At 43.1% G+C, this 24315-nt stretch overlaps 2 protein-coding genes across 10 annotated transcripts in view; one reads left to right on the top strand and one right to left on the bottom strand.

The window, feature by feature from the left end:
- Positions 1-12585, top strand: part of ZNF395 (zinc finger protein 395) — a 47005-nt gene extending 34420 nt beyond the window's left edge. For 7 of the 8 annotated variants that reach the window (XM_037812882.1, XM_037812876.1, XM_037812877.1 and 4 more), the window contains 7 exons: positions 1527-1636; positions 4648-4883; positions 5367-5467; positions 6270-6564; positions 8820-8915; positions 9935-10038; positions 10352-12585. In XM_037812882.1, the coding sequence (XP_037668810.1) occupies positions 1527-1636; positions 4648-4883; positions 5367-5467; positions 6270-6564; positions 8820-8915; positions 9935-10038; positions 10352-10463 (1054 nt within the window). In that variant the 3' untranslated portion in view covers positions 10464-12585. The remainder of the gene's footprint in view (positions 1-1526; positions 1637-4647; positions 4884-5366; positions 5468-6269; positions 6565-8819; positions 8916-9934; positions 10039-10351) is intronic. The other variant, XM_037812883.1, reaches the window with a different exon arrangement.
- Positions 12586-16538: 3953 nt separating this feature from the next.
- Positions 16539-24315, bottom strand: part of PNOC (prepronociceptin) — a 33664-nt gene continuing 25887 nt past the window's right edge. Inside the window, exons 3-4 of one of the 2 annotated variants that reach the window (XM_037813387.1) lie at positions 19707-20158; positions 16539-16877 (exon numbers count right to left, since the gene is read on the bottom strand). In XM_037813387.1, coding sequence (XP_037669315.1) covers positions 19754-20158 — 405 coding nt within the window. In that variant the 3' untranslated portion in view covers positions 16539-16877; positions 19707-19753. The remainder of the gene's footprint in view (positions 16878-19706; positions 20159-24315) is intronic. The other variant, XM_037813386.1, reaches the window with a different exon arrangement.

Here is a 24315-nt window from a genome sequence, read left to right as displayed (position 1 = left end):
GCTTTGCAGGCCATATAGTTTCTGTTGCAACTGCTAAACTCTGCCATGGGAGTGGAAAAGCAGCCACAGACAAATAAACAGGGCAATAAAACTTTATTTTTAGATACTCAGATTTGAATTTCATGTAATTTTCATGTGTCACATGTCAAGAAATACTATTCTTTTGGTTTTTAAAAACAATGTACAAATTTGAAAAACATTGGTAGCCTGCAGGCAATATAGAAACAGGCAGTGGACCAGATTGGGTCCACAGCTCATGGTTTACTGACCTCTGGCTTAGATATTCAGAACTATACATGATGAATAAAGGATGTATATTTTGCTTTAGAATTTTGTGATATGACTTTTCCCTGAGAATAAAAATACTAATTTATTTATTATATGCTCTGTGTACATTGGCTTTTTAAGATTAAAAAAGAAAATCTGCCAATCCAGATTGTTTTATAACCAAGATGTACAACAGTTAAGCACTGTGCTTCCTCTCTCTTCAACACCATGTCCATGGTCCCTAATCTGTGTTTGTCTGTGGCTGCTACTCTCATCGACAGTGGACCCAGTGTTTTGAAACCAGACCGGAGCAGCAGTATTTGTGATTCTGTATTCAATGGAATGCTGGCAAAAAATTTGTTTTTCTAGTCTATGGAAATGAAAATATGAAGATCATACAAAAAAGGGGATGCACTAGTATGTTTTATGTCTAGTCTTGGTTTCGCTGCTTCAAATTCAGTCATATATTTTAGTGGACCTGGATTATATGGGAATTAATTAATGCAGTCCTTTGAAATCGCTGAGCCACCTAGAAATACATTTCAGACTAACTTTTCGTAATGCTTTAGCATTAATTTATAGACAGCTCTAATTTTACTGTCAAAGAATGTAACTTCGTATACATTCTAAAAAATTATATAAAGTTTTATAGAACTGCTATATAAAGCACTGAGATTTGCATTGAGAGATTTATTTTTTAGCTTACTTACTCATTGCCTTATGTAGTAGGTTCTGTTGCTATTCAGAAGCTGTCAGAATGCTTTATCATTTTTCTGGAGTAGGGGGAAGGAATTGGTTGGTGTAATTGCTCCCTCTTGAATGAAAATACAAGATGAAAAAGGAAGGTAATTTAGTGCTTTTGAATTCTAATGCTTTCATTGTTTTGACTCTGCTTTCTTTCCCCCAAATAAAAGTCTGCACTTAAAGCTGCAGAGTTGGGAAGAGAAGTCAGGGGAGAGTGGAGCTGCCTTGGAGTGTCAGCTGTGGGATCCGTACTGACCTGCTTATTCTGGGGCTGATTTATGTAATAAACATAATTCAGAATGAGTATTTTTCATGAAGAATTAAGAGAGACCTTCATGCTTTACTTAACATATATTCCTTAAGCACACTCTGGCTGATTGGCATGGGGGTTTGGAAGGGACAGTCCAGAGTATAAGATTATCACCTGGAAATAACCAGAAATAGTGCCTCTTTCTACGGGGTCACGGATCAGCTCTCTCAAGAAGTAACCTTTCGCACTCTGCCTTTGAATCCAGGAAGTCGGATGCAGTGGAAATGGATGAGATGATGGCGGCCATGGTCCTGACGTCCCTGTCCTGCAGCCCCATCGTGCAGAGTCCTCCTGCTGCCGAGACCACCTTCTCTGGTGAGGAAGTGGGGCCTGAGTGGGTTCTGGGCTTGGCAGACGCCCGGGACTGACTTCTTCTGCTCTCAGCAGCTGATTGTGAGAATGCTTCAGCCTGGAAATAGGATACCTGGAGTCTCTTCCCACTTCCACCTCAGACTTGCTGAGTGACATTTAGTTAGATGCTTCCGTTCTTTTTCCTCAGTTTCCTCATCTGGGGAGAAGTTTCCTGGTGCATTATGAAGATGCTTGAGCATGGGACTGAGCCTCATTTGAGTAAGTTCTTCTATGGGAGTAAGTTGAGTGAGGCACTTTGGTTGGGGATCTGAATGAGGCCAGTAGAGGAATATTTAGTTCACAATGGTAGAGATACACTAAATGGTCCCCTAGTGGCCTCACAAAATTCACGCCCCCTTCCAACTGCCTAATTCAGCCGTGTATAAGTTAGTTTGGGCCGAGAGGCCAAGGACCTGAAACCAATGAGCTGAAGTCTAAAATGAATCTTATTGCTTAATAAAAAACCAATAGCATTACTTCAAAGCAAATTTATAAATTAAAACAAAATGATTCTAGTTTGACCTCAAAATAGTAACAGTAATACAGAGGGACAGGTTGCTGGATATTAGTACTTTGACAAGACTGGTAGTAGACCTCATGTATTTTGCAACTTCATTGTAGGGCTGGCCTAACTTCTAGGGAATAACTTTTTCACTGGTGAGATCAGATTGAATTGTATGAAAATTTGGGCTTAGCTCTAAGCACATACCAGAAGGTTAGAGTGGCCTTTACAAGTATCCCTCATAAGTAATTTCCCTACATAAAAAGCAACGTGAAAGGAGTGATTAAAGAAAAAACAACTTAATTCACTCAAACCCTGTAGTCAAGGACCAGGTTGCTAGAGTAAGTCATTGCCCTGTTAGAGTTTTAGTTGTGAAGCATAGTATTGCATGCCTGCTCTATTAGCACTTTGGAGCTACACAGGCAAAATGGGGAGGAAAGGAGTCAATTTGAAGCTTTCAGGACATTCTGCAAGCTTAGGAGTTCTGGAGAGGTTGGTCAACAGGGGTAAGGTCCAGGAAAGTGTTATGAAGGAAAAGAAGATCATTGATTCCAATTCTAAGAAGAAGCCTCTGTGTGCATTTGTGTATGTGTAATGCATATACATCATCATGCACACTCATATATCAACACCAACTCATCTTAAGTCCCTTTTAATTAATTATTTTTTTCCATTACAATGTATTTCTCATTTTATAGCTGAAGCCAGTGGAAAATAAGGCTTTCTTGGCAGCTATATTTATATTGAAATGCTCTGCAAGTTGAGATATATACAACAAAAACCTTGCTCTGGATACTGTTTGCACATAATTCTCTGTAGTGTTAGGATGGCTGGCTGTGTGTGGGTGTGTGCATGTGTGTAGAGATGAGAGCAGAGGGAGTTGTAAATATTTCTTAAAAGTTCACCGTAAACCCTCAGTACTCTGCATTTACAGAGGAGTACTTTGTTTTCAACACAAAATACTATATGATATAAGAATATTGATCCTCTTGCACTAGAAAAATGTATGATCTAAGGTAGAATAACTTATGTTCAGCTTGTATCTTACAGGTTAATTTAGGATATTAACTTTTTGCTTTGTTTATATTTTTCTTCCTGTGTATGCCAAATGGCCAGTTTTAGAGTTGCTGTTTGAAGTGAAGTGGTTCATTTGGGGAAGGGCTGCTGTGTTTGTAGGGTTTGCCTGCCACCTGACCTGCTCTTTATCCCCTGAGTCTTGATCACACTAGATGTACTCTTCTGCTCCCTTGCACTTCTTTCCCTGACAGGTTTCCTGAGTGGGATGTGTGTGGATCCCTGACCTTTGGCCTGTTGTGTGCACCCATGTGTAGATGGAGTAACTCTTGCTTTCCAGAAAGAGAAGGTCATAGCTTTGAGATTTAACAGTGATATCTAAGGAAGGACATGTTCTTCATTCATGCCACCCCATTGGGTTTGGGTGGGCATCTTCTAGGATGAGAAATTTAAGGAGAGCCTGGATTAAGAGTCTGTTCCATGTATCTGGATTAGCCTAGAATTGCTTTGGAATCCTGAGGAGAATGAGAGAAAAGTAGTAGGGTTTCATCCTTGCCACAAGGGAGATAGTAGTCAATCTTCAAGTCCAGGGTAAGGAGGCCGTGGAACACTCCCTTTGGGAGTTGGACTTTGGGAACACAAGGCATGGTACCTGCGTGCTTCACGGGTTTTTTACCCTCTCTTGCAATTTCTCTGTATCAGAATTTCAGATTCTCCTATGGGTGAATCCAGATGTATAGCTTAGGAAAGAAAGAATCTGGGTTGGGCCTAAAGCAGCCTGAAGACAGGCAGTTTTAAAATGGGGAATGTCACCCACCTCACTGTGATCGTCTTACTCAGATGCACTGCTGGGAGCAGGGCAGTCGATTCAGGGCCATATCAGTCTCCCATCATGCAATTAGTCTTAATTACTCTTAGAGGTCATCTTTTCTTCTCCAAACATGTTTCTTCTGGATAAAACAGAGGAGCAACATGGGCTGCAGCTAGCTCTGGTAAAAGTTATACCCTCCTGATATGAGAGCTGAATGGGTTCTTTTCACTCACAGGTTTTAGTGTACTTGCCAGGGTTTAGATGATTGAAGGGAGTTTTTCAAGAAAGCCTGGACAAGAAGTTTCTCAGCCTTTCCTTCCCATTCAGCTGCAGGGACAGCCTTCCAGGTGGTATTCAACACACTTGTCGGTGCTGTTCTCACCCACACTTGGAGGCACAGAGGCAGGGGACACATCCCCCTTCCCACTTCCCGTTCTTCCTGAAGCTCTGAAAGGGAAGGTTTCTGTTTCCCCTGGAGGGGCAAAGCCAGGCAGAGCCACAGCCAGGAGTTGGATTCAGAAACCCAGCCTCCCAGGCTGAATTCCATCTTCTCCCAACCTGGGCTGTGTAATTTGCCTAGACAGGGCCATACCAGGGCCCCACTCAGAACCCAGCCCAAGCGCGTCCTCTTGTCTTCTCTCCGGCCAGCTTCCCGCACAGCCTGCGACCTGTGGAAGGAGAGCGGTGACGTGTCTGACAGTGGCAGCAGCACCACCAGCGGGCACTGGAGTGGGAGCAGTGGCATTTCTACCCCCTCGCCTCCCCACCCCCAGGCCAGCCCCAAGTATCTGGGGGATGCCTTTGGTTCCCCCCAAACGGATCATGGATTTGAAACAGATCCGGACCCTTTCCTACTAGATGAACCAGCTCCACGCAAGAGAAAGGTACATGGTGTGTGAGTGTGAGCTCAGCAGCTAGGGGCAGGGCAGCCAGCAGAGGAGGGGCCTCCAGGTCCTAGATATTTCCAGGCTCCATGCCATTTCAGGTTTTTGTGTGTGTGTGCTGCTTCTGTTACCTTATGATATTCCCAGAGCCTACTCCTCTTCTTCTTTTTTTTTTTTCCCACTTCCTTTTCTACCTCAATGCTTGCCCTTCTTTCCTGCATACTGCAGAGGCCTTTGCACAAGAAGCCTCTTCTGTAGCACCAAGCCCTGCTGTTTGCTTTTAGAACTATCTCTGAGGTCCAGGCCATCTGGTTCCTGGGTTGTCAGTTGCTCTGGTCCCAGAGAAGCCCTCCCTAAGGGCCTTTTGTTGGCTTCTTTTAGAAGGCAGAGGGTGGCAGCTAGCCAAGTCCCCACTGGATAAGGATGAGAGTGTGATGAGAGAGAAGAACATATCCCAATTACCCAGTCTACCCTTTCCCCTAGAACTCTGTGAAGGTGATGTACAAGTGCCTGTGGCCAAGCTGTGGCAAAGTTCTGCGCTCAATTGTGGGCATCAAACGACACGTCAAAGCCCTCCACCTGGGGTAGGTATGGAGCACCCGCCCCCCCCCAGGTCCTCTTTGCCCATAGTACTAGGCAGGTGTTCTCCTATCCTGTTCATTCGCCATGATCCACAGCTCAGAATGCTTTCAAGAAAATGACCTGCTATGAAAAGCCGCCTTTTCACCTTCCTCTGTCAGGGATTATCCCTGCCCCTGTGCCCAGCAAAATAGCTTGTTGAAAAGGTACCTTAGTTGGGAAGGAAGGCCCATTCAATCATGGTGACGACCGCTGGGTTTGCTGTTTATGGGAAGAGAGCTTCGTGTATCTCCTTGTCTCACTGTAGGAAGCAAGATGTCTGGTTTTAGTTCTGGGTAGAAATAGGATATTTGGTTCAATCACGGCCATTCCCTGTTGCTAAGAAGTATCGTGGCTGAGCTTGGCACCTGCTTCCCCTTGGGGAGCCAGAGCCCTGTTAGCACTGAGCTGCTGGAGCTGAGCTACATGGCTGTCCAGGATGGAGGAAATGGACTCACAGCCTTGAGGAAAGAGCTTGATGGCAAGTTGGTGGGACTCAGAGATGACTTATGGAGGGCTCAGTGTTTATGACTCCTGCAAGAGAGGTTTGCACATGTTCTGTGAGAGGAGAAGCCTTAGGTGCCAGGAAAAACAATTCCCATTGATGTGCAAGTGCATAATCCTTTACAGACTCCCAGGTGTTCTCTTGGCTCCTTCCCTGACTTGCTGGGTGGCCCAGAGCTATCACTTCCCTCATGCATCTTGGTTTCCCATTTCTGAACTGAGATGACCTGTACCTAATGATCACTGCATCTCCTTCCCACACAGGGACACTGTAGACTCTGATCAGTTCAAGCGGGAGGAGGACTTCTACTACACAGAGGTGCAGATGAAGGAAGAATCTGCAGCTGCTGGCACCCCTGCCCCTGGGATCCCCACTGCTGAACCAGCTCCCACCCCCGGCGTCGCCAGCCCACCCCTTGCCATTCTGCCATCACCTCCTCCCAAAGCCCAGGCCTCAGGCTCAGAACACCCTGGCTTGGAGTCTTACCTGCCCTCTGGTGCTCTCAGCAAGTCAGCTCCTGGTTCCTTCTGGCACATCCAGGCTGACCATGCATACCAGGTATGGGCCCAGCACTCCGGGAGCTCAGCCTGGTGGCATGAGCTTGTCACTTGCCACTGACTTGTCATGGGCCAGCCCGATAGAGGCTGCTGACCTTCTTGACTGAAGGTTGAACCCTCTGACCCAACTGCTAATCTCATCTACAAATAAGGAAAAGGAAAATCCTTTCAAACTCACTGGGTAGCTATCATTCATGAGTGTTACTAGAATGCTGGCTGAATCCCTAAGTAACCAGGTTGGTGGTGGGTTTGGACTGGGGATGGAATAGTGTGTAGATGGGGTTTCCAGAGCAAATCCCTAGTTCCTAGAATTGTATTTCGTAAACGAATAATCCAGCCACCAGCCTTTGAATACCTTAAGTATCGGGTTAAGCTTTTGAGATAGAATAAGGCATATTCCCTGCCCTTGTGAAGTAAATGGTTTGGCTGGAGAGAGAAAAAGGAAAAAAAAAATTATGATTAATTACGTATGATTGTTAATAGTTTCCCATTTATAGCATGTACCATATATTACATTATTTTGAAACTATTAGTATATATTCACTGTTTTTCTCTCTTATTTTTTTGAACCAGGCTGACCATTCCCTCAGGCCAACAACCTTTTCTTTCTTTTTGCCCTGATAGCACAGTAAAAAAGTTTCCAGCAAACACTAGGAATATTCTATTTAATAAATGTTTATTGAAAATCAGTTATTACATAAGCAGTGGTATGATTTTTTATGGTTATCTTACTAAGTAGGGTGCTTACTTAGATTATCTGTATCAAATGCCACAGAGTTAATGAAAAAAAGTTTAAGTTGTGAGTTTATATTTTATCCATATATTATAAAATGACTGATCTTAATCTATTTGTATTTTACAGAGGATTAAAAAATGTAGACTCAGTTATTGATTATGCTAGCAGATTGAAGCAACGATAGATAATATATCACTTATATGTTTTGAAGAGAACCTGAGTTATTAATTTCCTCCACCTTTTGGTTTGCGCCTTCTAATTTGGTTGTAGGAACTGAGTTCCCAGTTGAAGAAAGGAAGTCCTAAACTTACTGAGACAATCCAGGGAGTAAGGAAAACAGGTGTATGTAATTTAAAGGTGACTCTGGTACAATTAGACAAATGCTTTTCTCTCTTTTATACCAATTTATTATTTAAATGATGAGTTCACGCAACACAAGAAATGAACATACTAAGAATTTATTTACTTGTTTGACATTAGTATACTTAGTTTTATTTCGCTTAAGGAGAGTCTTTAGGTGAAGATTTTTGGTGAATATTTTGCTTTCTCTTAATGATTTCTTTTATATTTGTGAATTTTATAATTAAATGGAATACTAAAGTAAATCACCTCTATTAATTATGTTTTTGATTCATAGTTATGTTTACTTTTGGTACATTAAGTTACTATCAATATATAAAAATATATTGAAAAAATTTTAATTTTGATTTTTCATTTTTATCAGAAAAGGAGAAAAAAGTAGCAAAAGTGCTTTACTAGAGGCATGAGCAAAGTGTCATGGGTACAAGAAGGAACAGACTGTTAGACCTGGGTGGTTGGGAAAGTTGACACGGAGGGTGGCATGGAGGATGGTGAATGTGCAGCTGCTGTGTGCCCCTTTTCCTTTCTTTTCTGCCTGCAGCTTGGTTTATTAGACTCTGGACTGATTTGCAAGTTAGTAATGAAAAAGCAGAGCTTTTCAATAAGAAAGCTTATGCAAAACGAGCCCACTCTCCTAACCAGAATGAATGGCTGCTTAGCTGTTTCAGGTGTTCCTAACTTCAGGTGGCCCTGCAGGCAGATGTGGCTGACACTGGGTGAGACAGGGCCTGTGAGGGTGTGACTGATGTTTTTACAATGAGACCTAAACCTGTGCATCGTGCCAGTCTACTTTCAAGTAGTTGCCCAGGGATGCTTTTAGACTTCTTGTGAGAACTGCCTGTAGCATGTTCTTGGTAGGTGATCAAGGTGAGACTTTAATCCACTGCGATGATCAAGTCATGAGGCTGGCGTGGAAACCAGCTGTAAGAGCAGTTCCTGAGTAGAGCTCTAGAAAAGATTGGAGGCTTGAAATAAGGAGACTACTTCAAAGATTTGCATACGCTGATATTTCTCTTGGGAGGATAAATCCAGTGTAGCCCAGTGTCTTCCACATTCCCTGAGATGCACCTTCTGCTGCAGAAGGTGAAGTTACAGGGATAATTGGTAGGCTTTGAAAGCTTCCTGAGATGGAACCTTGGCTGACATTGTCTTGTCTCCAGCAGGCTCTGCCGTCCTTTCAGATCCCCGTCTCTCCGCACATCTACACCAGTATTAGCTGGGCTGCCACCTCCTCCACGGCATCCTCCCTCTCTCCGGTGAGTGTGCTGGTCTGTGCCTGTCGGCACTTCCAGGGGCTCTGGTCCAAGCTGAGGGCCCTTTCACACAGACCTGGTGCTGGAGGCAGTCTCTCCAGCACATGTTTGGTGTTGCCACCTTGCCTCCAGCCCCTAAACTTGTTGAAGATCTCAGTGCACCCCCATCCCCACTCCCCATCCTGAGCTGGTCACAGCCTCTGTTAGAAGGTGGAAGGGCAGGATGTTTACAGAGGAGTAGAGATCCAGAAGGTTCATTGTCAACAAAATCACCAGGCTAAGTTGAGGTCAGTACCCTATTTATCCCTGAGTGTCTGTGGGTGCTTGTTATGTTGATTTGTTTTAAAAAAAATGTTAATTGTATGTTTTTACTGTTGAGAGGAGAAGGAAGGGAGAGAATGTTGGATATTCAAAGAGAAGAGGGAGAGGAGGCAGGAAAGAAAGAAGATGGGAGCTTTTGAAGGGGCGTGTGGAATGGATCAGAAAGCCTGATGGCCACTATTGACTAGTGCCTTACATTGCTTCTCCTTGAACTAAAATAAAACTGGAAGTCATTTTGAAACATGCATGTGGGCTCTAGACTTAAATATCTCCTAAGGAATGTATCAGACATTGTAAAACAACCTACATGCTAGAAGGTGCCATCGAGGCAGTGGTAACCCTCCCCCCTTTTATTATGATGTTTGGTGACTCTGTCTAAATCCCTTGTGGAGAGCAGCCCATGTGACTGGGTCACGTGGCTCGCTGCCCTTGACCCCTTCTCGATCTTTAGGCTGCCTGCAGTCCTGTTCTCACTCTTCAGCCTCACACCTTACCTGGCCCCTGTTGCAGAGAGCTCACCTCTGCCTAGAACAACTTCCCTGAGAAGGCATCTTGGCCTCCTGTATCAGTGCTTGACATGGGGTCAGCACACAGAAGGGCTCCGAAAGGGTTGCTGCCTGTCCTGTAGGAGGGGTTTTTCATCTTCCATGACTGCCCTTGCGCTCACGGCCTGAACTTGTGGCCTCCCTGCCTGTGCCCAGGTGCGGAGCCGGTCGCTAAGCTTCAGTGAGCCCCAGCAGCCGCCACCTGCAATGAAATCTCACCTGATTGTCACGTCTCCACCCCGGGCCCAGAGCAGTGCCAGGTGAGACATCTGCCATCGTGCCTTCTCTTCTCATTTCTGTCCCTGACGTCTGCTGGAAGTGTGGACTGAGTCTGCCAAGCCATAGTCACCAGAGTTAGTCCACAGAGCAGAGTCCAGAGGGAGAGGTGCTGGGTGGGAAGGGCTTTCAGACCTCCATACCTCCAGCCTCCAACCCCCACTGGCATTCAACCTGCTTGTCTCGCTGGGCCACCTCTGCCAGCCTCTGCTTGTTTGCTCAGCCTCTCACTTATCTGCTTTCCAGGTTTAACCACTGTGCGTGACCCTCTGTACTCCCATTACTCTCTTTTGGCAGGAAAGCTCGTGGGGAAGCTAAGAAGTGCCGCAAGGTATACGGCATCGAGCACAGGGACCAGTGGTGCACTGCCTGCCGGTGGAAGAAGGCCTGCCAGCGATTCCTGGATTGAACCTGTCCGACTGGCCCATCCGCCTTCTTTCTGGCCCTGACCAGCAGCCAGATGACAAAAGGCAGACACCCTCAAGCCCTCAGCAGAAACCTAAAAGATAAAAGTGAAAATTTGGAGTTGGGGCTCTATTGGCTAACGTTTAACTCTTAAAACATTTTTTTCCCCGTGTGGGAACATTTTATTTTTAAGGAAAGAAACAAAAATATTTCTTCCCCAAAATAGGAGTGCGCCAAAACTGACCAAGGGTATTTTACAGTGATCCAGCGACCAAAGAATTAATTACTGTTCCTTTCCCATGTATCATTTCTCTAGGGGATTAGTTTGTACCTATCAAAAGAAAGAACAGCTCATTCTGTTTCCTGCTGAGTTGGTGAATTCTTTGCTTTCTCAGCTCTTCCAGAAGGGACTGTGAGCAAAATGAATTTACTTTTCTTGGGAAAAAAAAAGTTTCTGGCAGATCTCTCAGAGAGCAGGGTCTGTCACGGATGGGGGTGGGAAGTGTGAGTGGGAAGAGTGGGTGTCTGTGCACTTTTCAAGGTGCCGTCTCCTCTTCTCCATCTGAATCTGGGAGAAAGGAGAACTTGTCCTCACCAAGCAACTTCCATGGAAGTAAAAGGAAAACTCTTTCTTGGTGACAACTATTTGAATCTGGGTTCCCTCACCTGTTGGGTTTCATCCCAAGAAATACTATTTGGCTTCTTCTCAAAGCCCAATTGCCCAGACTAATAGATTTTTAAAGATTGTCCCAAATTAGCTGAGAAAAGGCTAATAATAATTCACTTTCAGAAATGTGGCAAACACTACCTTAATCATTCTTTCTTATTTCTTTGAGGAAATTACTAGAGGGTTTTAGTATCTGTGAAACTCTCTCCTGTTACCTGAATAAACTCCCTCTTGATGTTTCCTCCCTCCAATTATGGAAATGACACCTTTAAAACACTTTTTCTTTCTTTCATTTTTTTTGTTTTCCTTAAGCCTTTCTCTTATTAAAGGTTTCTCTTATTTGGGTGACCTGAGAGACCCTGGTAGATTTCTTCTTTGTCTCCCATCTGCACCAGGGATGTTTCCCATTTCCCTCCCAAAGCTGCAGGTGGTGTGGCTGTGGAGGAAGGAGAGAGAAGGGAATAGATAGAAAGGTAAATAAATGGCAGTCTGCCCCCCATCCCCTGATGGAGAAGGAGTTGACAGGTCCCTGATTGTTCCATTGGCTAACCTGCCCTTTTGGAAATGATCTGATCTTCTTCCTTAGGTGAGGAGTCTAGGATGTGTCAGTTAAGTTTATATCTTCCTAAGGTGACTTCTTGAAGGGCAATATTACTTTGGATATGGAAACCACAGGAGGGTTCTGGATTCTTTTCCGGTGTTGGTCCAAATTGTCTGATGTAGAGAGTCAGTTTGTTGCATTGAAATCATGTGAGGAAGACATGGGTTGAATTAACAGCCACTGGATTTTAGGCCCTTGGTGTTTCTGGAGACCACAGGAATTTAGGGAGACCAGGCTACATTGCTCGTGAGATAAATAAGCAAATATGTTGTTGAGAAGGACAAAGATTTAAGGAGTTTGTTGGCATGCCAAATAATGATTACCACGGGCTAGGCAAGAATGACACTTTGAGTAGGGCACTTTTGGCTTTGGAGCCTCATCTTTCTTCTAATTGTGGCTTGTTTGGGAATTCTTCAGAGTCTGCTTGATCATGGCTATCAGTGGCCAGCTGTCTTGGTGGGACTCCTGGACCTGCATCCAGATGTCAGGGGCTCAGGGAATCCCACAAAGCCACCTCTCCTGGGACTGATCAGCAGAGTCTACTCCTTGTTCCAAAGGCTATCCTCTTAGTCCCTGGTGAGAATTCCTGACTACTGAATCTCCTTTGGCCATCTCCACGTGGGAAATATAGCATTTCAATCCAAGACACATTTAGGGTTAAAAAACCTGCAAACCTAAGAATAGGGGTGTGTTGTAAAGGAAGGTAGTGACCTGGGTTTGATGACAGAAGGGAAAAACACACTTATGCATGAGTGTCTTTGGGAGTGATGGAGTATATTTTTAAAACTTGGTAAAAAAAAAAAAATGTTTGGAATTCTGTCTCTTGGTGAAACTCAAAACCAGGCCAGCAAGAGGCAAGCCAGGGTTCTTTGTCCAATCTTTTCAGCATCACTGAGAATTAAAAGCTGACATCAGGTTATTGCTTTCCTGGACTCCACTCACTTTCCATGTTGTCCATCTTTGGGTCTTACTGGTGAGGGGAGGGAGTGTTTTGAGAACAGGAGTTTACCCCTTCGCTTCTAGGCGGTTTCTTCAGTCAGTTTCTGCTGAGTCTGTTGTTTGAAAAGCTGTTTCAATTTTGACCCCTCAGTTTGGACCATGTAGATATAACTGGATATAAAGGTTTTCTCGAAATGAGGTAGTCTTCTCATATCATTTATACACAGAGCAGAAAAGGAAGAGTGAGAGAAGAAATTGATGGAACAAATTGAAAATGGAGGGTTTTTTTGTTTGTTAGTTTGTTTGTTTTTTTGGTGCAGCCTTCCCTGTCCACATTTGCTCCGTCTCTCACTCATTTCGGTGGTGTTGGTCTCCCCTGCCCCTCTTTCCGCTCTGCACCTCTGTCTTCTTGCTGTTGTGTTGGTTCTTGACATGTGGTCTGTCCTTGGGGTTGCCCCATTTGTTTCCCTCTGGGAGTGGGGTGGGGGTGGGGGGTAGGGGTAGAGGTGGGGTGGCTTGTGAGTTGATCAAGTGATTATACCTGTTTTCTTCATCTTTGTATCTCCCTACTTCCCCGCCCATCCAGGCAGCAGAATCCAATTGAAGATACCAGAGGTGTACTTTTGAAACTAACAGGACTGATTTTCAAAGCAGTTACCTTGGGAAACTGTATATTTACTCCCACAGTGTTAACCTAATTCAAAATATTTTTGCAATTACCTTCAGAACCTGTGGTACTGTCTTTTCAACAGCCTTAATGATGCTAAGTCTGCATCCGTGGTCGTTCAGTGCAGGGACAAGCCTGGGACATACTGTCAGTGGTCAGGGAGGGTAGTGAGGTCTTAGGTGCAAAGTAAAAGGACTGACTACCAAATAAAATAACTTGGATTTACTTATGTGACTTTTAAACTGGCTCTGAAAGCAATTTTGTAATTTCAGAGACTGTTTTTGAGGAATGGGCCACATTGCTATAATAAGTCTGTAGCTTCCCAAGGTGACTCCTTGAAAGACAATATTAATTTGAAGATGGAAATTCTGATTAATTTGAAGAAATCTGTCCTGTTACTTTCTGATCATCCCAGATTCTGGCTTTACCAGGGGCAAAAAAGAGAAGAGGGAGATAAATCCCATCTGTGAATTTGTCTTATTGGCGCCTTTTCCCCCAGCTGTCTTCCAAGTATTATTTTTACTGTTAAAAATTTTTTTAAAAAAATGTGAAATGTAATGTTTTTACAGCAGCAATATGAAATATATTTTATAAAGAATAAAATGGTACATTGTCTGATTTCATTTGTGCCTGTATCCCCTCCCCTTGCAAAGAATAAGATGATCATCATCCTTGGTGTTAAGCAAATGATAGCAAGTCACACTATTGGCAAAGCATACATATTCACTTGCTTATAACAATAGTAGCCAACATTTACTAGGTACTAGGCCAAGTAATCAATCCTAACAATAACCCTATGAGAGAATTATTATTATTCCTATTTTACAGATGAGGAGACTGAGGCACAGAAGTTAAATCTCTTGCCAACATCTTGAATTAGGAAATCATGGTAATAGGATTTAATCCAGGTTGTAACTAATTTCTGTACTGCTTATATTGACAAAGAGGAGCACATTTGTAGCTATATTCCTATGTCTGCTGGGGAGTGCGTATGTGTAAGATAATAGATGTAGGAGAAAATAAGTTATGCTTTGCTTGTAGGGTGGGTTCTGAACCCAGGGAGCCACATGGTCCACTCCCTAAAGCCGTCGATTCCGTGTACTGTGATGAACCAAATGGCTAGTTAATGGCTGGCCTAGGTGGAAAGGGTATTGGAAGCAGAAAATCCATCCCACCTCTGCATTACTGGGATTATTTTGTGCACTTTTAGTGTTTTAGAAAGATTCAGAGAAGACTAAATAAAATAAGCTAAGTTGGAGGAAGCTGTTGTGGAGATGTGTATAAACATTCAAAGTATATTTTTATTAAAATAAGGGGAATGTTTTTGTCCTTTTTAGGATCCAAGGTGGGGGTGGGGTGGGGGGAGACTCGTGACTAATTCCTTTCCGTATTAAGCCAGCATTTGCTGTGGAGAAGGATGAGGTGGAGTAGTGAGTTGCTGATGTGCAGGGTGGCAGGGATATGCCAAGGAAGAAGGAAAGCAGAGAAGCATCAAGAAGCTTTTGGGACTATGAGGCCTCTCTGGGAGTGACACCTCTGAGAAGATGCAGGGACTTCAGGTAGAAGTCAGTCAAGCCCAGTAGCCTGTAAGGCAGGTGTGATGGTTAGGTTCATGTGTCAACTTGGCCAGGTGATGGTGTCCAGGTGTCTGGTCAAGCAATCATTGGCCTAACCATTACTGCAAGGACATTTGTGGCTGGTTAATAAACCAGAAGGCTGGTGTATTAAATCATCAGTCAATTGACGGCAGCTGTGACTAATTATATCAACAAAGGGCATGTATTCCAGAATGAGAGAATTCAGTCAGCTGGATTTAATCCAATCACTTGAAGACTTTTAAGGAAGAGAGAGAGAGGACCTTCACTTTTTCAGCTAGCCAGAGAAGCGTTTCCTGAAGAGTTCATCGAACACTTTCACCGGAGTTGCCAGTTTGCTGCCTGCCCTATGGAATTTGTACTCGTGCATCCCCATGGTTGTGTAAGACACTTTTATAAAATCTTAACCTTTATAGATATCTTGTGTTGATTCTGTTTCCCTAGAGAACCCTACCTAATACAGCAGTGTGGGAGATGATCTTTTTCTTCCTTACCGTGGGGTAGAATGGAGGACTTTTTTTTTCCCTATTCCATTTTTCATGCCTCACCTCCTTCCCTTAAAGTCCAGAAGAGACTTTTCCTGTTCTCCTGCAGTTTGACACGTCCGTCCAACCCTCCTCTGCAAATCAGTTACTTGTCTTTGTACTGGATATTCCCCATTGGTAGCTCTGTGCCCCAGGAAACTTGATTTATGACTCCCTCAACCGTCTCCCTAACTTTCTGGCCTCTGGTTGGGTTTGGCCAACAGGAGACGCCAGGCTGGAGTTCAAAGGGCAGGAGGGGAGAAGTTCAAGTATTGAATTCCCAGGTTTTGTCCCTGCCCAGCACAGTTTGGGTGGCCTTGTTTCTCTATTGAAGGCTACATAGAGCGACATTTCTCATGGGTTCCAGTAATCCACATGCCAGGCTCTACCATCACCTACTGATTCCCTGTAACTCTGTCTCCTTTTGTAAATAGTCCTTTCATTTAACTCTCCTCAATTTCTGCCTTGAGGTGTGTCATATAGTTCTTGTCTAGATGTTTACAGTCACAGACCTTAACATATTTAGTGTTACGTTGGAATGAAAGTGACGTCAAGCAGGTTTGTTTGGCTCCACCCTTTGCCTCATGTCTCATTCTAATGGCTCACAAAGTGTGGTCTTGAACCAGCAGCATCTGCCTCACCTGGGAGCTTGTTAGAAATGCAAATTCCTGAGTCAGATACTGGGGGCGGGGCTCAGCAATTTGCCCTCTGTGATTCTGATGCACACTGAAGTTTTGAGAACCACTGCCTTCATCTGTCCCACCCGTGCATTTCACACAGTGGTGTGCATTAATTTCCCCCTACTTGCTCCACCTGGTTCTGGCAACACAGTACAATCAGAATGTTTATGCTCACGGGTCTTGCATGTTCTACTTTATATAAAGCAGAGCCAGGGGCTTTTGCCTCTCCCTTCCAGGGAGAGTCAGCTCTAATTGTATGTTGGAGTCTGTGCTTCTCTGTCATTTCAGTAAAAACAGCAAACCAATTTATTAACCATTTGCTCAGTAGAAGTTTAATGGAGAAATACTTGTTTAAAACAGTCAAAAAGAACAATTTTTTTTTTACAAACAAGTTATGGCAGTGAAAAGTCAAAACCCCAGGCTTGTGTATTTGATTGGTAATATTCCTTTAACTCACCCCTAAGAGAGGAAAGCAGGTGAGAAGGAAAGATGGGGCCATTTCGATGTTAACTGGAGGAATTACAAAAATACACTCTGATGTAGCAACAGGGTTGCTGTAGAACATGCCATGGAGAGGAGGTGGGGAGACAACCAGACGTGGAGATTCTGCTCCCTGGGGGCAGAGACCTGGAAGCAAAGCCCGCAGGGCCTGCAGATGCTCAGAGCCTTGGGGAAGAAGGAATCCTGATTCCTGGCTGGCAGGTCTGGGGCTGGAGACATGCTGCTTGGGGGATCACCCTGACACCTGGGGAAACAGAAATGATTAAAATGGCAAACCCAATAGTTTTCCCTGACCCTTCAGTCCTCTTTGCTGTAGTAACTGACTGAAACAATCAAACAGAGGCAAAGAAGACCATCAAATCAATGAATAGTCGCTAATGTAGCAAGAAGGATTCCCTAACTCCCTCTACATATCTGCTTCACTTGGCTCTAAGTCTGTTGTGAAACTAATAGAATAAAGGGAGGTCTGTGGGCTGTGATTTGGAAGGCATAGCCAGAGGCCTCCTGCACAGCAACAGTTTATCTTATCTCTGGTATTTGGAATCCCTTATTTAGCAATTCATTTCTTTTGGCTAAATAGCATCCTCATTTATAGTTCTTTTATATTACAAGTGGTCTTTAAGCCTGGTGTCACAAATAACTCACTTTCCAATGTCTAGAAGAGCCAAGACCTCTGGAAGCCAGGAGAGCACTACCAGGGTCAGAGAAAGAGAAGGGAGACACCCAAACCGATTGTGCCCATTTCACAGTTTCATGCAGGACTGGCCCTGCAACCCTGTTCCCCGCCTTCCTAGAACATCATCACGTTTTCTGAATAGGGTTCTTTATCCCATTCCAGTGCTAGGTGGCCCCATTTCCTCCCAACCATGTAAGTAGAGATTGGTACTTGATATCTTAGAATTCAGGAACAGCTTTGGCAACAGGAGTCCCCCAAGATGGAGAAATCATAATCATGAGTAGAGCAGGTAGAGGTGTGTGAATGTAAATAAAGACAAGGCTTAGACTTGTAAACACAGGTACATATTGGAACTCGGCAACCATGAATGTGTGGAAAAAAAGAAACAGAGAGATGGTTGCAGAAGGAGAAAGGAGAACAATGAATTATACCCAAATGAGCTGGTTAATGTTTCCATTTAAGAGCTTTACATCTTGAGCAAAGTAGCAGACAGAAGGTAGTTACCAGCTCTGTTTCAGTCCGTCTCAGTTGGGAGTATAATAGAAAATTAGAAAAACCAATTGCCTGAATAGGGCCAATAGCTTTGTTTTGTTATTAATGGATTGATTCCTGCTAATGTGACTGATTTTTAAACTGTTTTAGGTAAAGAATATTGTTGTAGTTCAGAATTAGATATGAGCTTCAGTGTCCCTTAAGAGTGACTTTAAAAAATAACGTCTTTAAGATTTGGAAGAACTCAATATACGCTACTTCTGAAAGATTTACTATTAGGTACTGTGCAGATACAGCTTGGGAAGAAATAGAATGCTTGTTAAGGATCCAAGAGTATGACTTCAAAAGCGGAGTGCAGATTAATTCAGGGCCTTTGGGGATTAGTCATTCTGCTAAAATAAACACAGCAGCCTTCTCACAACTTAATGCATATGTCCATATTTGGCAATGGGCCTTTTGCAAACAAGCTTGCCTACCTGCTAAGAGCTATGTAGGCTGCCCCCATGCTGAAATGTGGGGGCCAAAGATTAACACATGTATTAATATATTTTGAATTAATATATTTTGGAGGCAGATTATTCATGATCTGGTATTTTTGAAGTGTGGGAAGCAAAATAAAACAATACGTTTATTCTTTTTTCTTTAAGGCCTTTGAGAATCAGGGAAAAGCCCAACTTAGATCATAATTTGGAATGATTTTGATGGACCGACTAGCTGTTTCCATTAGGATAAGTTCCTAGGTTGTTTAAGGAGAGGAATGGATTCTTTAAATGGTCATATTCCCATGGCGCAAATTAAGGCATATATGCTTGATGGTTGGGAGTTTCTTAGATTTTCAGAAAATTCCATTGTGTTAGTTCCCAATGCTGTTCAAAGTTTTGTAGTGACTGCTGGAAAGTTGAGTTTGAAATGATTGAGCAATGAATTAGGGTCTTTGATGTATATTATCTGATATGTCTTATAAGTAGATATATAAGCATACACATGCATTATTTTATGTGCACATATAAGAATATAAATGAGAACAGACCAGAGGAAAGAGAGAATAAAGAAGGGAGGAAGAATAAAGGCAAACAAAAATGGAACCCTGGAAAGAAGTGAAAAGTGAGGAAAAATGATGAATACCTTAGCTCATATTCTAAAAGCTACTAGATCAGTTGGGCCAAATTTTCATAGCCTTGCTCAGTGATGATGCCATTGGCCATGTGGAATCTGTCCATCTCTGGTAAGTTATAGGATGGACAGATGGCTTGTGGAAGAAAAAAAAGCAGAAAGCATAACTACTGGTCCTAACATGCCCTCCTTGACTGGCAGAGGGTAGGCAAGTTTCATGGTTTCCATGGAGTCTGATCACCCTGAGACACAGGGGGAAGGGGAGACGATTGAAAGCTGTCTCTGAAGAAGAGATAGCAACGTCACAACCACAGTAATCAGACTCTTTGTGAATGGCTAAGAATAGGTTCAGCTATTGGTTCTTGGGATAAAGTCTCAGAGGAAAGGTGAGCTGAATGGTTGCTATGGGAACCAGATAGGAGGATTGGTCCACTCAGCAGTCCCCATAGTAACTAAACTCCTGCAGAGACATAGAGGAATTAGTTTATTCTAACATACTACCACAATTGCCATGGTAACCAAAGTCTATATGGGAGTGGTTAGCCTTAAGGAGCAATACTAGAAAAATCTCCTTAGGGAAAAGATGGGCCTTTTAGTCTTCTCAGGTAGCAGGAAGGTGAATTTACCTCACAGACCCCTCCAGGAGTGGAACTGTTTGAGGTTCTGTGGGGTGTGTATGTGGTTGGGAGTGGGGTTGGTGGTGGTTAATGTTCTTCTAGAACTGGCGAAAGGCTAAGAAAGTTGTGTGCCTGAGGTTTCTTCTGGCCCCCAGCTCATTGGTACGCAACTCACTCATGGTTTGAAGTGGACGGTGCAGCTGGGAGGGGCTTCCCTTCTGGCTACGCATTACCATTCTGGTGCAAGGTGCGCCGGCGCTGGCTGGACTGCAGGCTCAGAACGAGATACTGCCTCATGAACTCACTGAACCGCTTCTGGTTGGCCAACTTCCGGGCTGACTTCCGGGCCCCAGTGAAGCCCCCGAACCTCTTCTGCAGCTGCTTCTGCTCTGTCTCTCCAGCCTCATCCATGCCAGGCTCTGTCTCTTCATGCTCTTGGAATAGGCTCCTAATACGGGGCATTCGCTTCAGATTCTGCATCTCAGATGCTCTTGGCTGGTAGAGAGCAGCTGTCACGTGCTCTGGGTCAGTAAGGCTGAGCTGCCAGGAATCCCTGGTCATGACCTTGGTGCATGAAGTCCAGAGAGGGCTTGGGAAGAGCTTCCCTTCACACTCGAGGATGCACACCTGCCAAAGACAGAGGTTGGAAAAAGGAAAAAGAAACAGGGACCTCTATTAATCCAAGACAATGGATGAGAAAAATTCCTCTATAGTCTGGATCTATACTAATGCTAGTGTTTCCAAAGCATCTATTTCCAAATACTATTTAGCAGTTTTACATGTAGTTATTTAGGCTCACAGACCTTCAAAGTTGCAAAGAAACACAGAACCATCAGGCCAAGCTTGGATATTTGACAAAGAAACCAGGGCTCAGAGAGATGAGGTTAACTTCCCCAAGGTAGATACACCAAGTTAGTACAGAATGAGTGTACCAAAACCTACATCCTGTTATATCCTTAGTTGAGTTTTGGGAACCAAACACAGCTTGTGAGGATCACCCCTAAAAAATAATTTTATTTTGCTCTCTCAGCAGGCTTGGGGGAGGCCAGATTATTTTAAGAAATTGGGGATGTGAAAGCATGTATTTAAATCTGCATGCTTATTTTAAGGTTGCCATGTAAAGCGTCATCCTGGTATTATTAATTTTTCATCCCACATACACTAGTCATAACTATTTGTGCATCATTTATAGAAAATAAGGGTCAAGATTCTTGGGGATGTAGGCAGGTTGGGCATTTAGAGCTAAACTTGCACTGCAATTTCAGGTTGGGAAAGAGATGCTATTGCAAGGCCCCAGAGAACTATCGGCTGTGGCTGTCTCTTCAGGATCACAAACTTCTAGTCGAGTTCGCCAGTCTGACCATGATGTTTCTCCAGCTCCTTCTGACTGTTCCTGACTTAGACCCCACCTCTTGCATTCCTGTCTTTGGTTGGGTCTCCTGGAAGCCTCTGCCTCCACTTTTCTTCCTATTTGCTGTTTTGGCATCACCTTTGATTCTCATCTCTGTGTTTCTTGTCTTACCCAGATAGAAACTTCACCTCTACCTAATCTTGCCATCATGCATGTTGGAAACTTTAGTTTCCTGGGCTACTCCAGCAAATGCTATGAAATGGGTAGTCTTCAACAATGGGAATTTATTAGCTTTCAGTTTTGAGGCTGAGAAATTGTTTAAATCAAGCCATCGTCAAGGCAATGCTTTCTTCCTGAAGTCTGGCTAAATCCTTGGCTCCTCTGCCACATGGCAAAACACATGGTGATATCTTCTGGTATCTCCCTTCTCTTCTGGGTTTCGTTGATTTCAGCTTTTTGCTTCTGTGGCCTTTTCTCTCTCTGTCTGCATTTCATTCTCTTGTAAAGGACTCTAGTAATAAGATTAAGACCCATCCTGGGCCACAGCATTAACTGAAGTAACCTCATCAAAAATTCTTACTTACAATGGGTTTACCCTCACAGGAATGGATTAACTTTAAGAACCTGCTTTTCTGGGGTACATAAAGTTTCAAACCACCACAGTGAATCTACAGGATGACTCTTCTTCAAAACTTGAAGCTCTTGCTAGGCTTATGGGGCACCAAGAGTTACTGCTCTTTTGGGTAGATGTAGGACATCACAAGACTGGTAATTGTGCCCCATAGACCCTATCCAGGGAGCCCAAACACTCACCCAGGTGTTCAGGGTGGTACAGGTGCTTCTGTGGGCAGGCTTTCCAAACTGACCCCTCACCAAGGACTCAGATGTGCAGGCAGCTTAGGTCATAAACCTCACGGGTTGTTTCATCTCACCCTAAAAAACCTTTCCATCAATCCCATTTCTCATTCAAGCCTTTGCCACCCTTCTCCCCAACCCGTTTTTGTTACTGCCAAGTTTCTCCAAGATGTGGCTTGTACTTGATGCCTCCATTTCAGTATCTTCCACTTACTTCTTGACTTCTTGAAATCTGGCTTCCACCCTCGTCCCCTCCACTAAATCTGCCTTCTTGAGAATATCCAGTGACTTCCCAGTCACCAGATACAAGGACCTGGTTAGTCTTCATTCTTGACCCTACAGCATTTGGCAATTTGGACCACATCCTCCTTCTTACAACTCTCCGATACTGCATTCACTTCTCTGACAGCTTGTGCTCCCCACCCTCACTCTATTCCTAACATTCTATCTTTAAACTTCTTCCCTTCTTTCTTTTTGTTTTTTATTTTGAAATAAATTCAAAGTTATATGAACAGTTGCAAAAACAATACTAGCCCCATACACAGAATTCCATCACACTCTGACCCCCCTCCCCCGATAGCTCAATCCACTAACTTTAACATGCTGTCACATTGCTATTTCTTTCCCTCCCTCCCTCCCTCCCTGTCATCCATCATCTATTGCTCTGTCTTCTGAACATATGAGAGTTAGCTGCACACATCCTTGAACATACACTATAATTCACGTATACACTTCCCATGAACAAGAACATTCTTTTATGCAATTCCATTAAGCGCAGCTAAGAAGTACAAGAGATTCAACAATGATACAAAGCTTACATTCTATATTTCCTTTTCCTTATGTTTCAACTGTGTCCCTTTGAGCCACCTGTCCTCTATCCTCCAATCCCATCCAAGTTCATCCTTAGCATTCAATTGTCATCTAGTTAGACTGCCTTTTTTTTTTTTTTCAGTTGTGGAAACATATATACTGCCTAAATCTTCCCATTCCACCCCTCCCTAGCCTTCCATTAGTGGGATTAATCACATTTAGAATGCTGTAATGCTCTTTCCCACCATCCATTACTAGAAATTTCCCTTCACCTCAAACAGCAACCCTACACTCATTTCTTAACTCCCCATTGCCTCTTCCCCCATTTCTCTTAACCCAAACTCTACTTCTCATCTCTATGGTTATATTCTCTGATAATTTCTTTGTGTTTACTGTGGGGCTTAAAATTAACCTCTTAAATTCATATCAATCTTGTTTTTCTTTGATACCACCTTCACTTCAATAGGACACATGAACTATGTTCCTATACTCCTCCATTCCCCCACCTTTATATAGTTGTCTAAAATTACATATTTTACATTGAGTTCAAAACCACTGATTTGTCATTAGAGTTTGTGTATTTTATATCATGTAGGAAGTAAATAGTGGAGTTACAGTTCAAAAATTATTAACTTCTATTTGTATTCCATTGTGGTTGAAGAATGTGCTTTGGGTATATTCAATTTTTTTTTTTTTTAATTTCTTGAGGCTTGTTTTATGTCCCAGCTTATGGTCCCTTCTGGAGAAAGATCCGTGATCACTAGAGAAAAATGAGTGTCCTGGTGATTTGGGATGTAAGGTACTATATATGTCTGTTAAAATTCTCTATATCTCTTTCTCCTTTCTTTGTTTCTCTGTTGGTAGGGCTTCCTTTAGAATCTGAAGCAGGGCAGATCTTTTATGGGCAAAGTCTCTCAGCATTTGTTTGTCTGTGAAAAATTTAAGCTCTCCCTCAAATTTGAAGGAGAGTTTTGCTGGATAAAGTATTCTTGGTTGGAAATTTTTCTCTCTCAGAATTTTAAATATGTCATGCCACTGCCTTCTCGCCTCCATGGTGGTCGCTGAGTAGTCACTACTTAGTCTCAATGTTGTTTCCTTTGTATGTGGTGAATTGCTTTTCTCTTGCTGCTTTCAGAACTTGCTCCTTCTCTTCAGTATTTGAGAGTCTGATCAGAATATGTCTTGGAGTGGGTTTATATGGATTTATTGTATTTGGAGTTCGCTGGGCATTTATGCTTTGTGTATTTATATTGTGTAGAAGGTTGGGGAACTTCTCCCCAACAATTTCCTTGAATACTCTTTCTAGACCTTTACCCTTCTCTTCCCCTTCTGGGACACCAATGAGTCTTAAGTTTGGACGTTTTATTTTATCTATCATATCCCAGAGGTCTGTTTTGATTTTTTCAATTTTTTTTCTCCATTCTTTCTTTTGTTCTTTCATTTTCTGTTCTGTGGGCTTCCAGGACACTGAGATGTTGTTCAGCTTCCTCTAGTTTTGTATTGTGAATATCCAGAGTCTTTTTAATTTGGCCAACAGTTTCTTTTATTTCTATAAGATCTTCTATTTTTTATTTAGTCTTGCAATGTCTTCTTTATGCTCTTCTAGGGTCTTCTTTATGTCCCTTATATCCTGGGCCATGGTCTTCTTGATGTCCTTTAAATCCTTTGCCATGTTTTCGTTCCTCGATTGTAGTTCTTTGATTAATTTTGCAAGGTACTGTGTATCTTCCGATATCTTGATTTGTGTGTTTGGAGTTGGATTCTCCAT

This window comes from Choloepus didactylus, chromosome 20 (assembly GCF_015220235.1).
Source record: "Choloepus didactylus isolate mChoDid1 chromosome 20, mChoDid1.pri, whole genome shotgun sequence".
Taxonomy (NCBI): Eukaryota; Metazoa; Chordata; class Mammalia; order Pilosa; family Megalonychidae; genus Choloepus; species Choloepus didactylus.
This window is presented reverse-complemented; position numbering and strand designations above follow the sequence as displayed.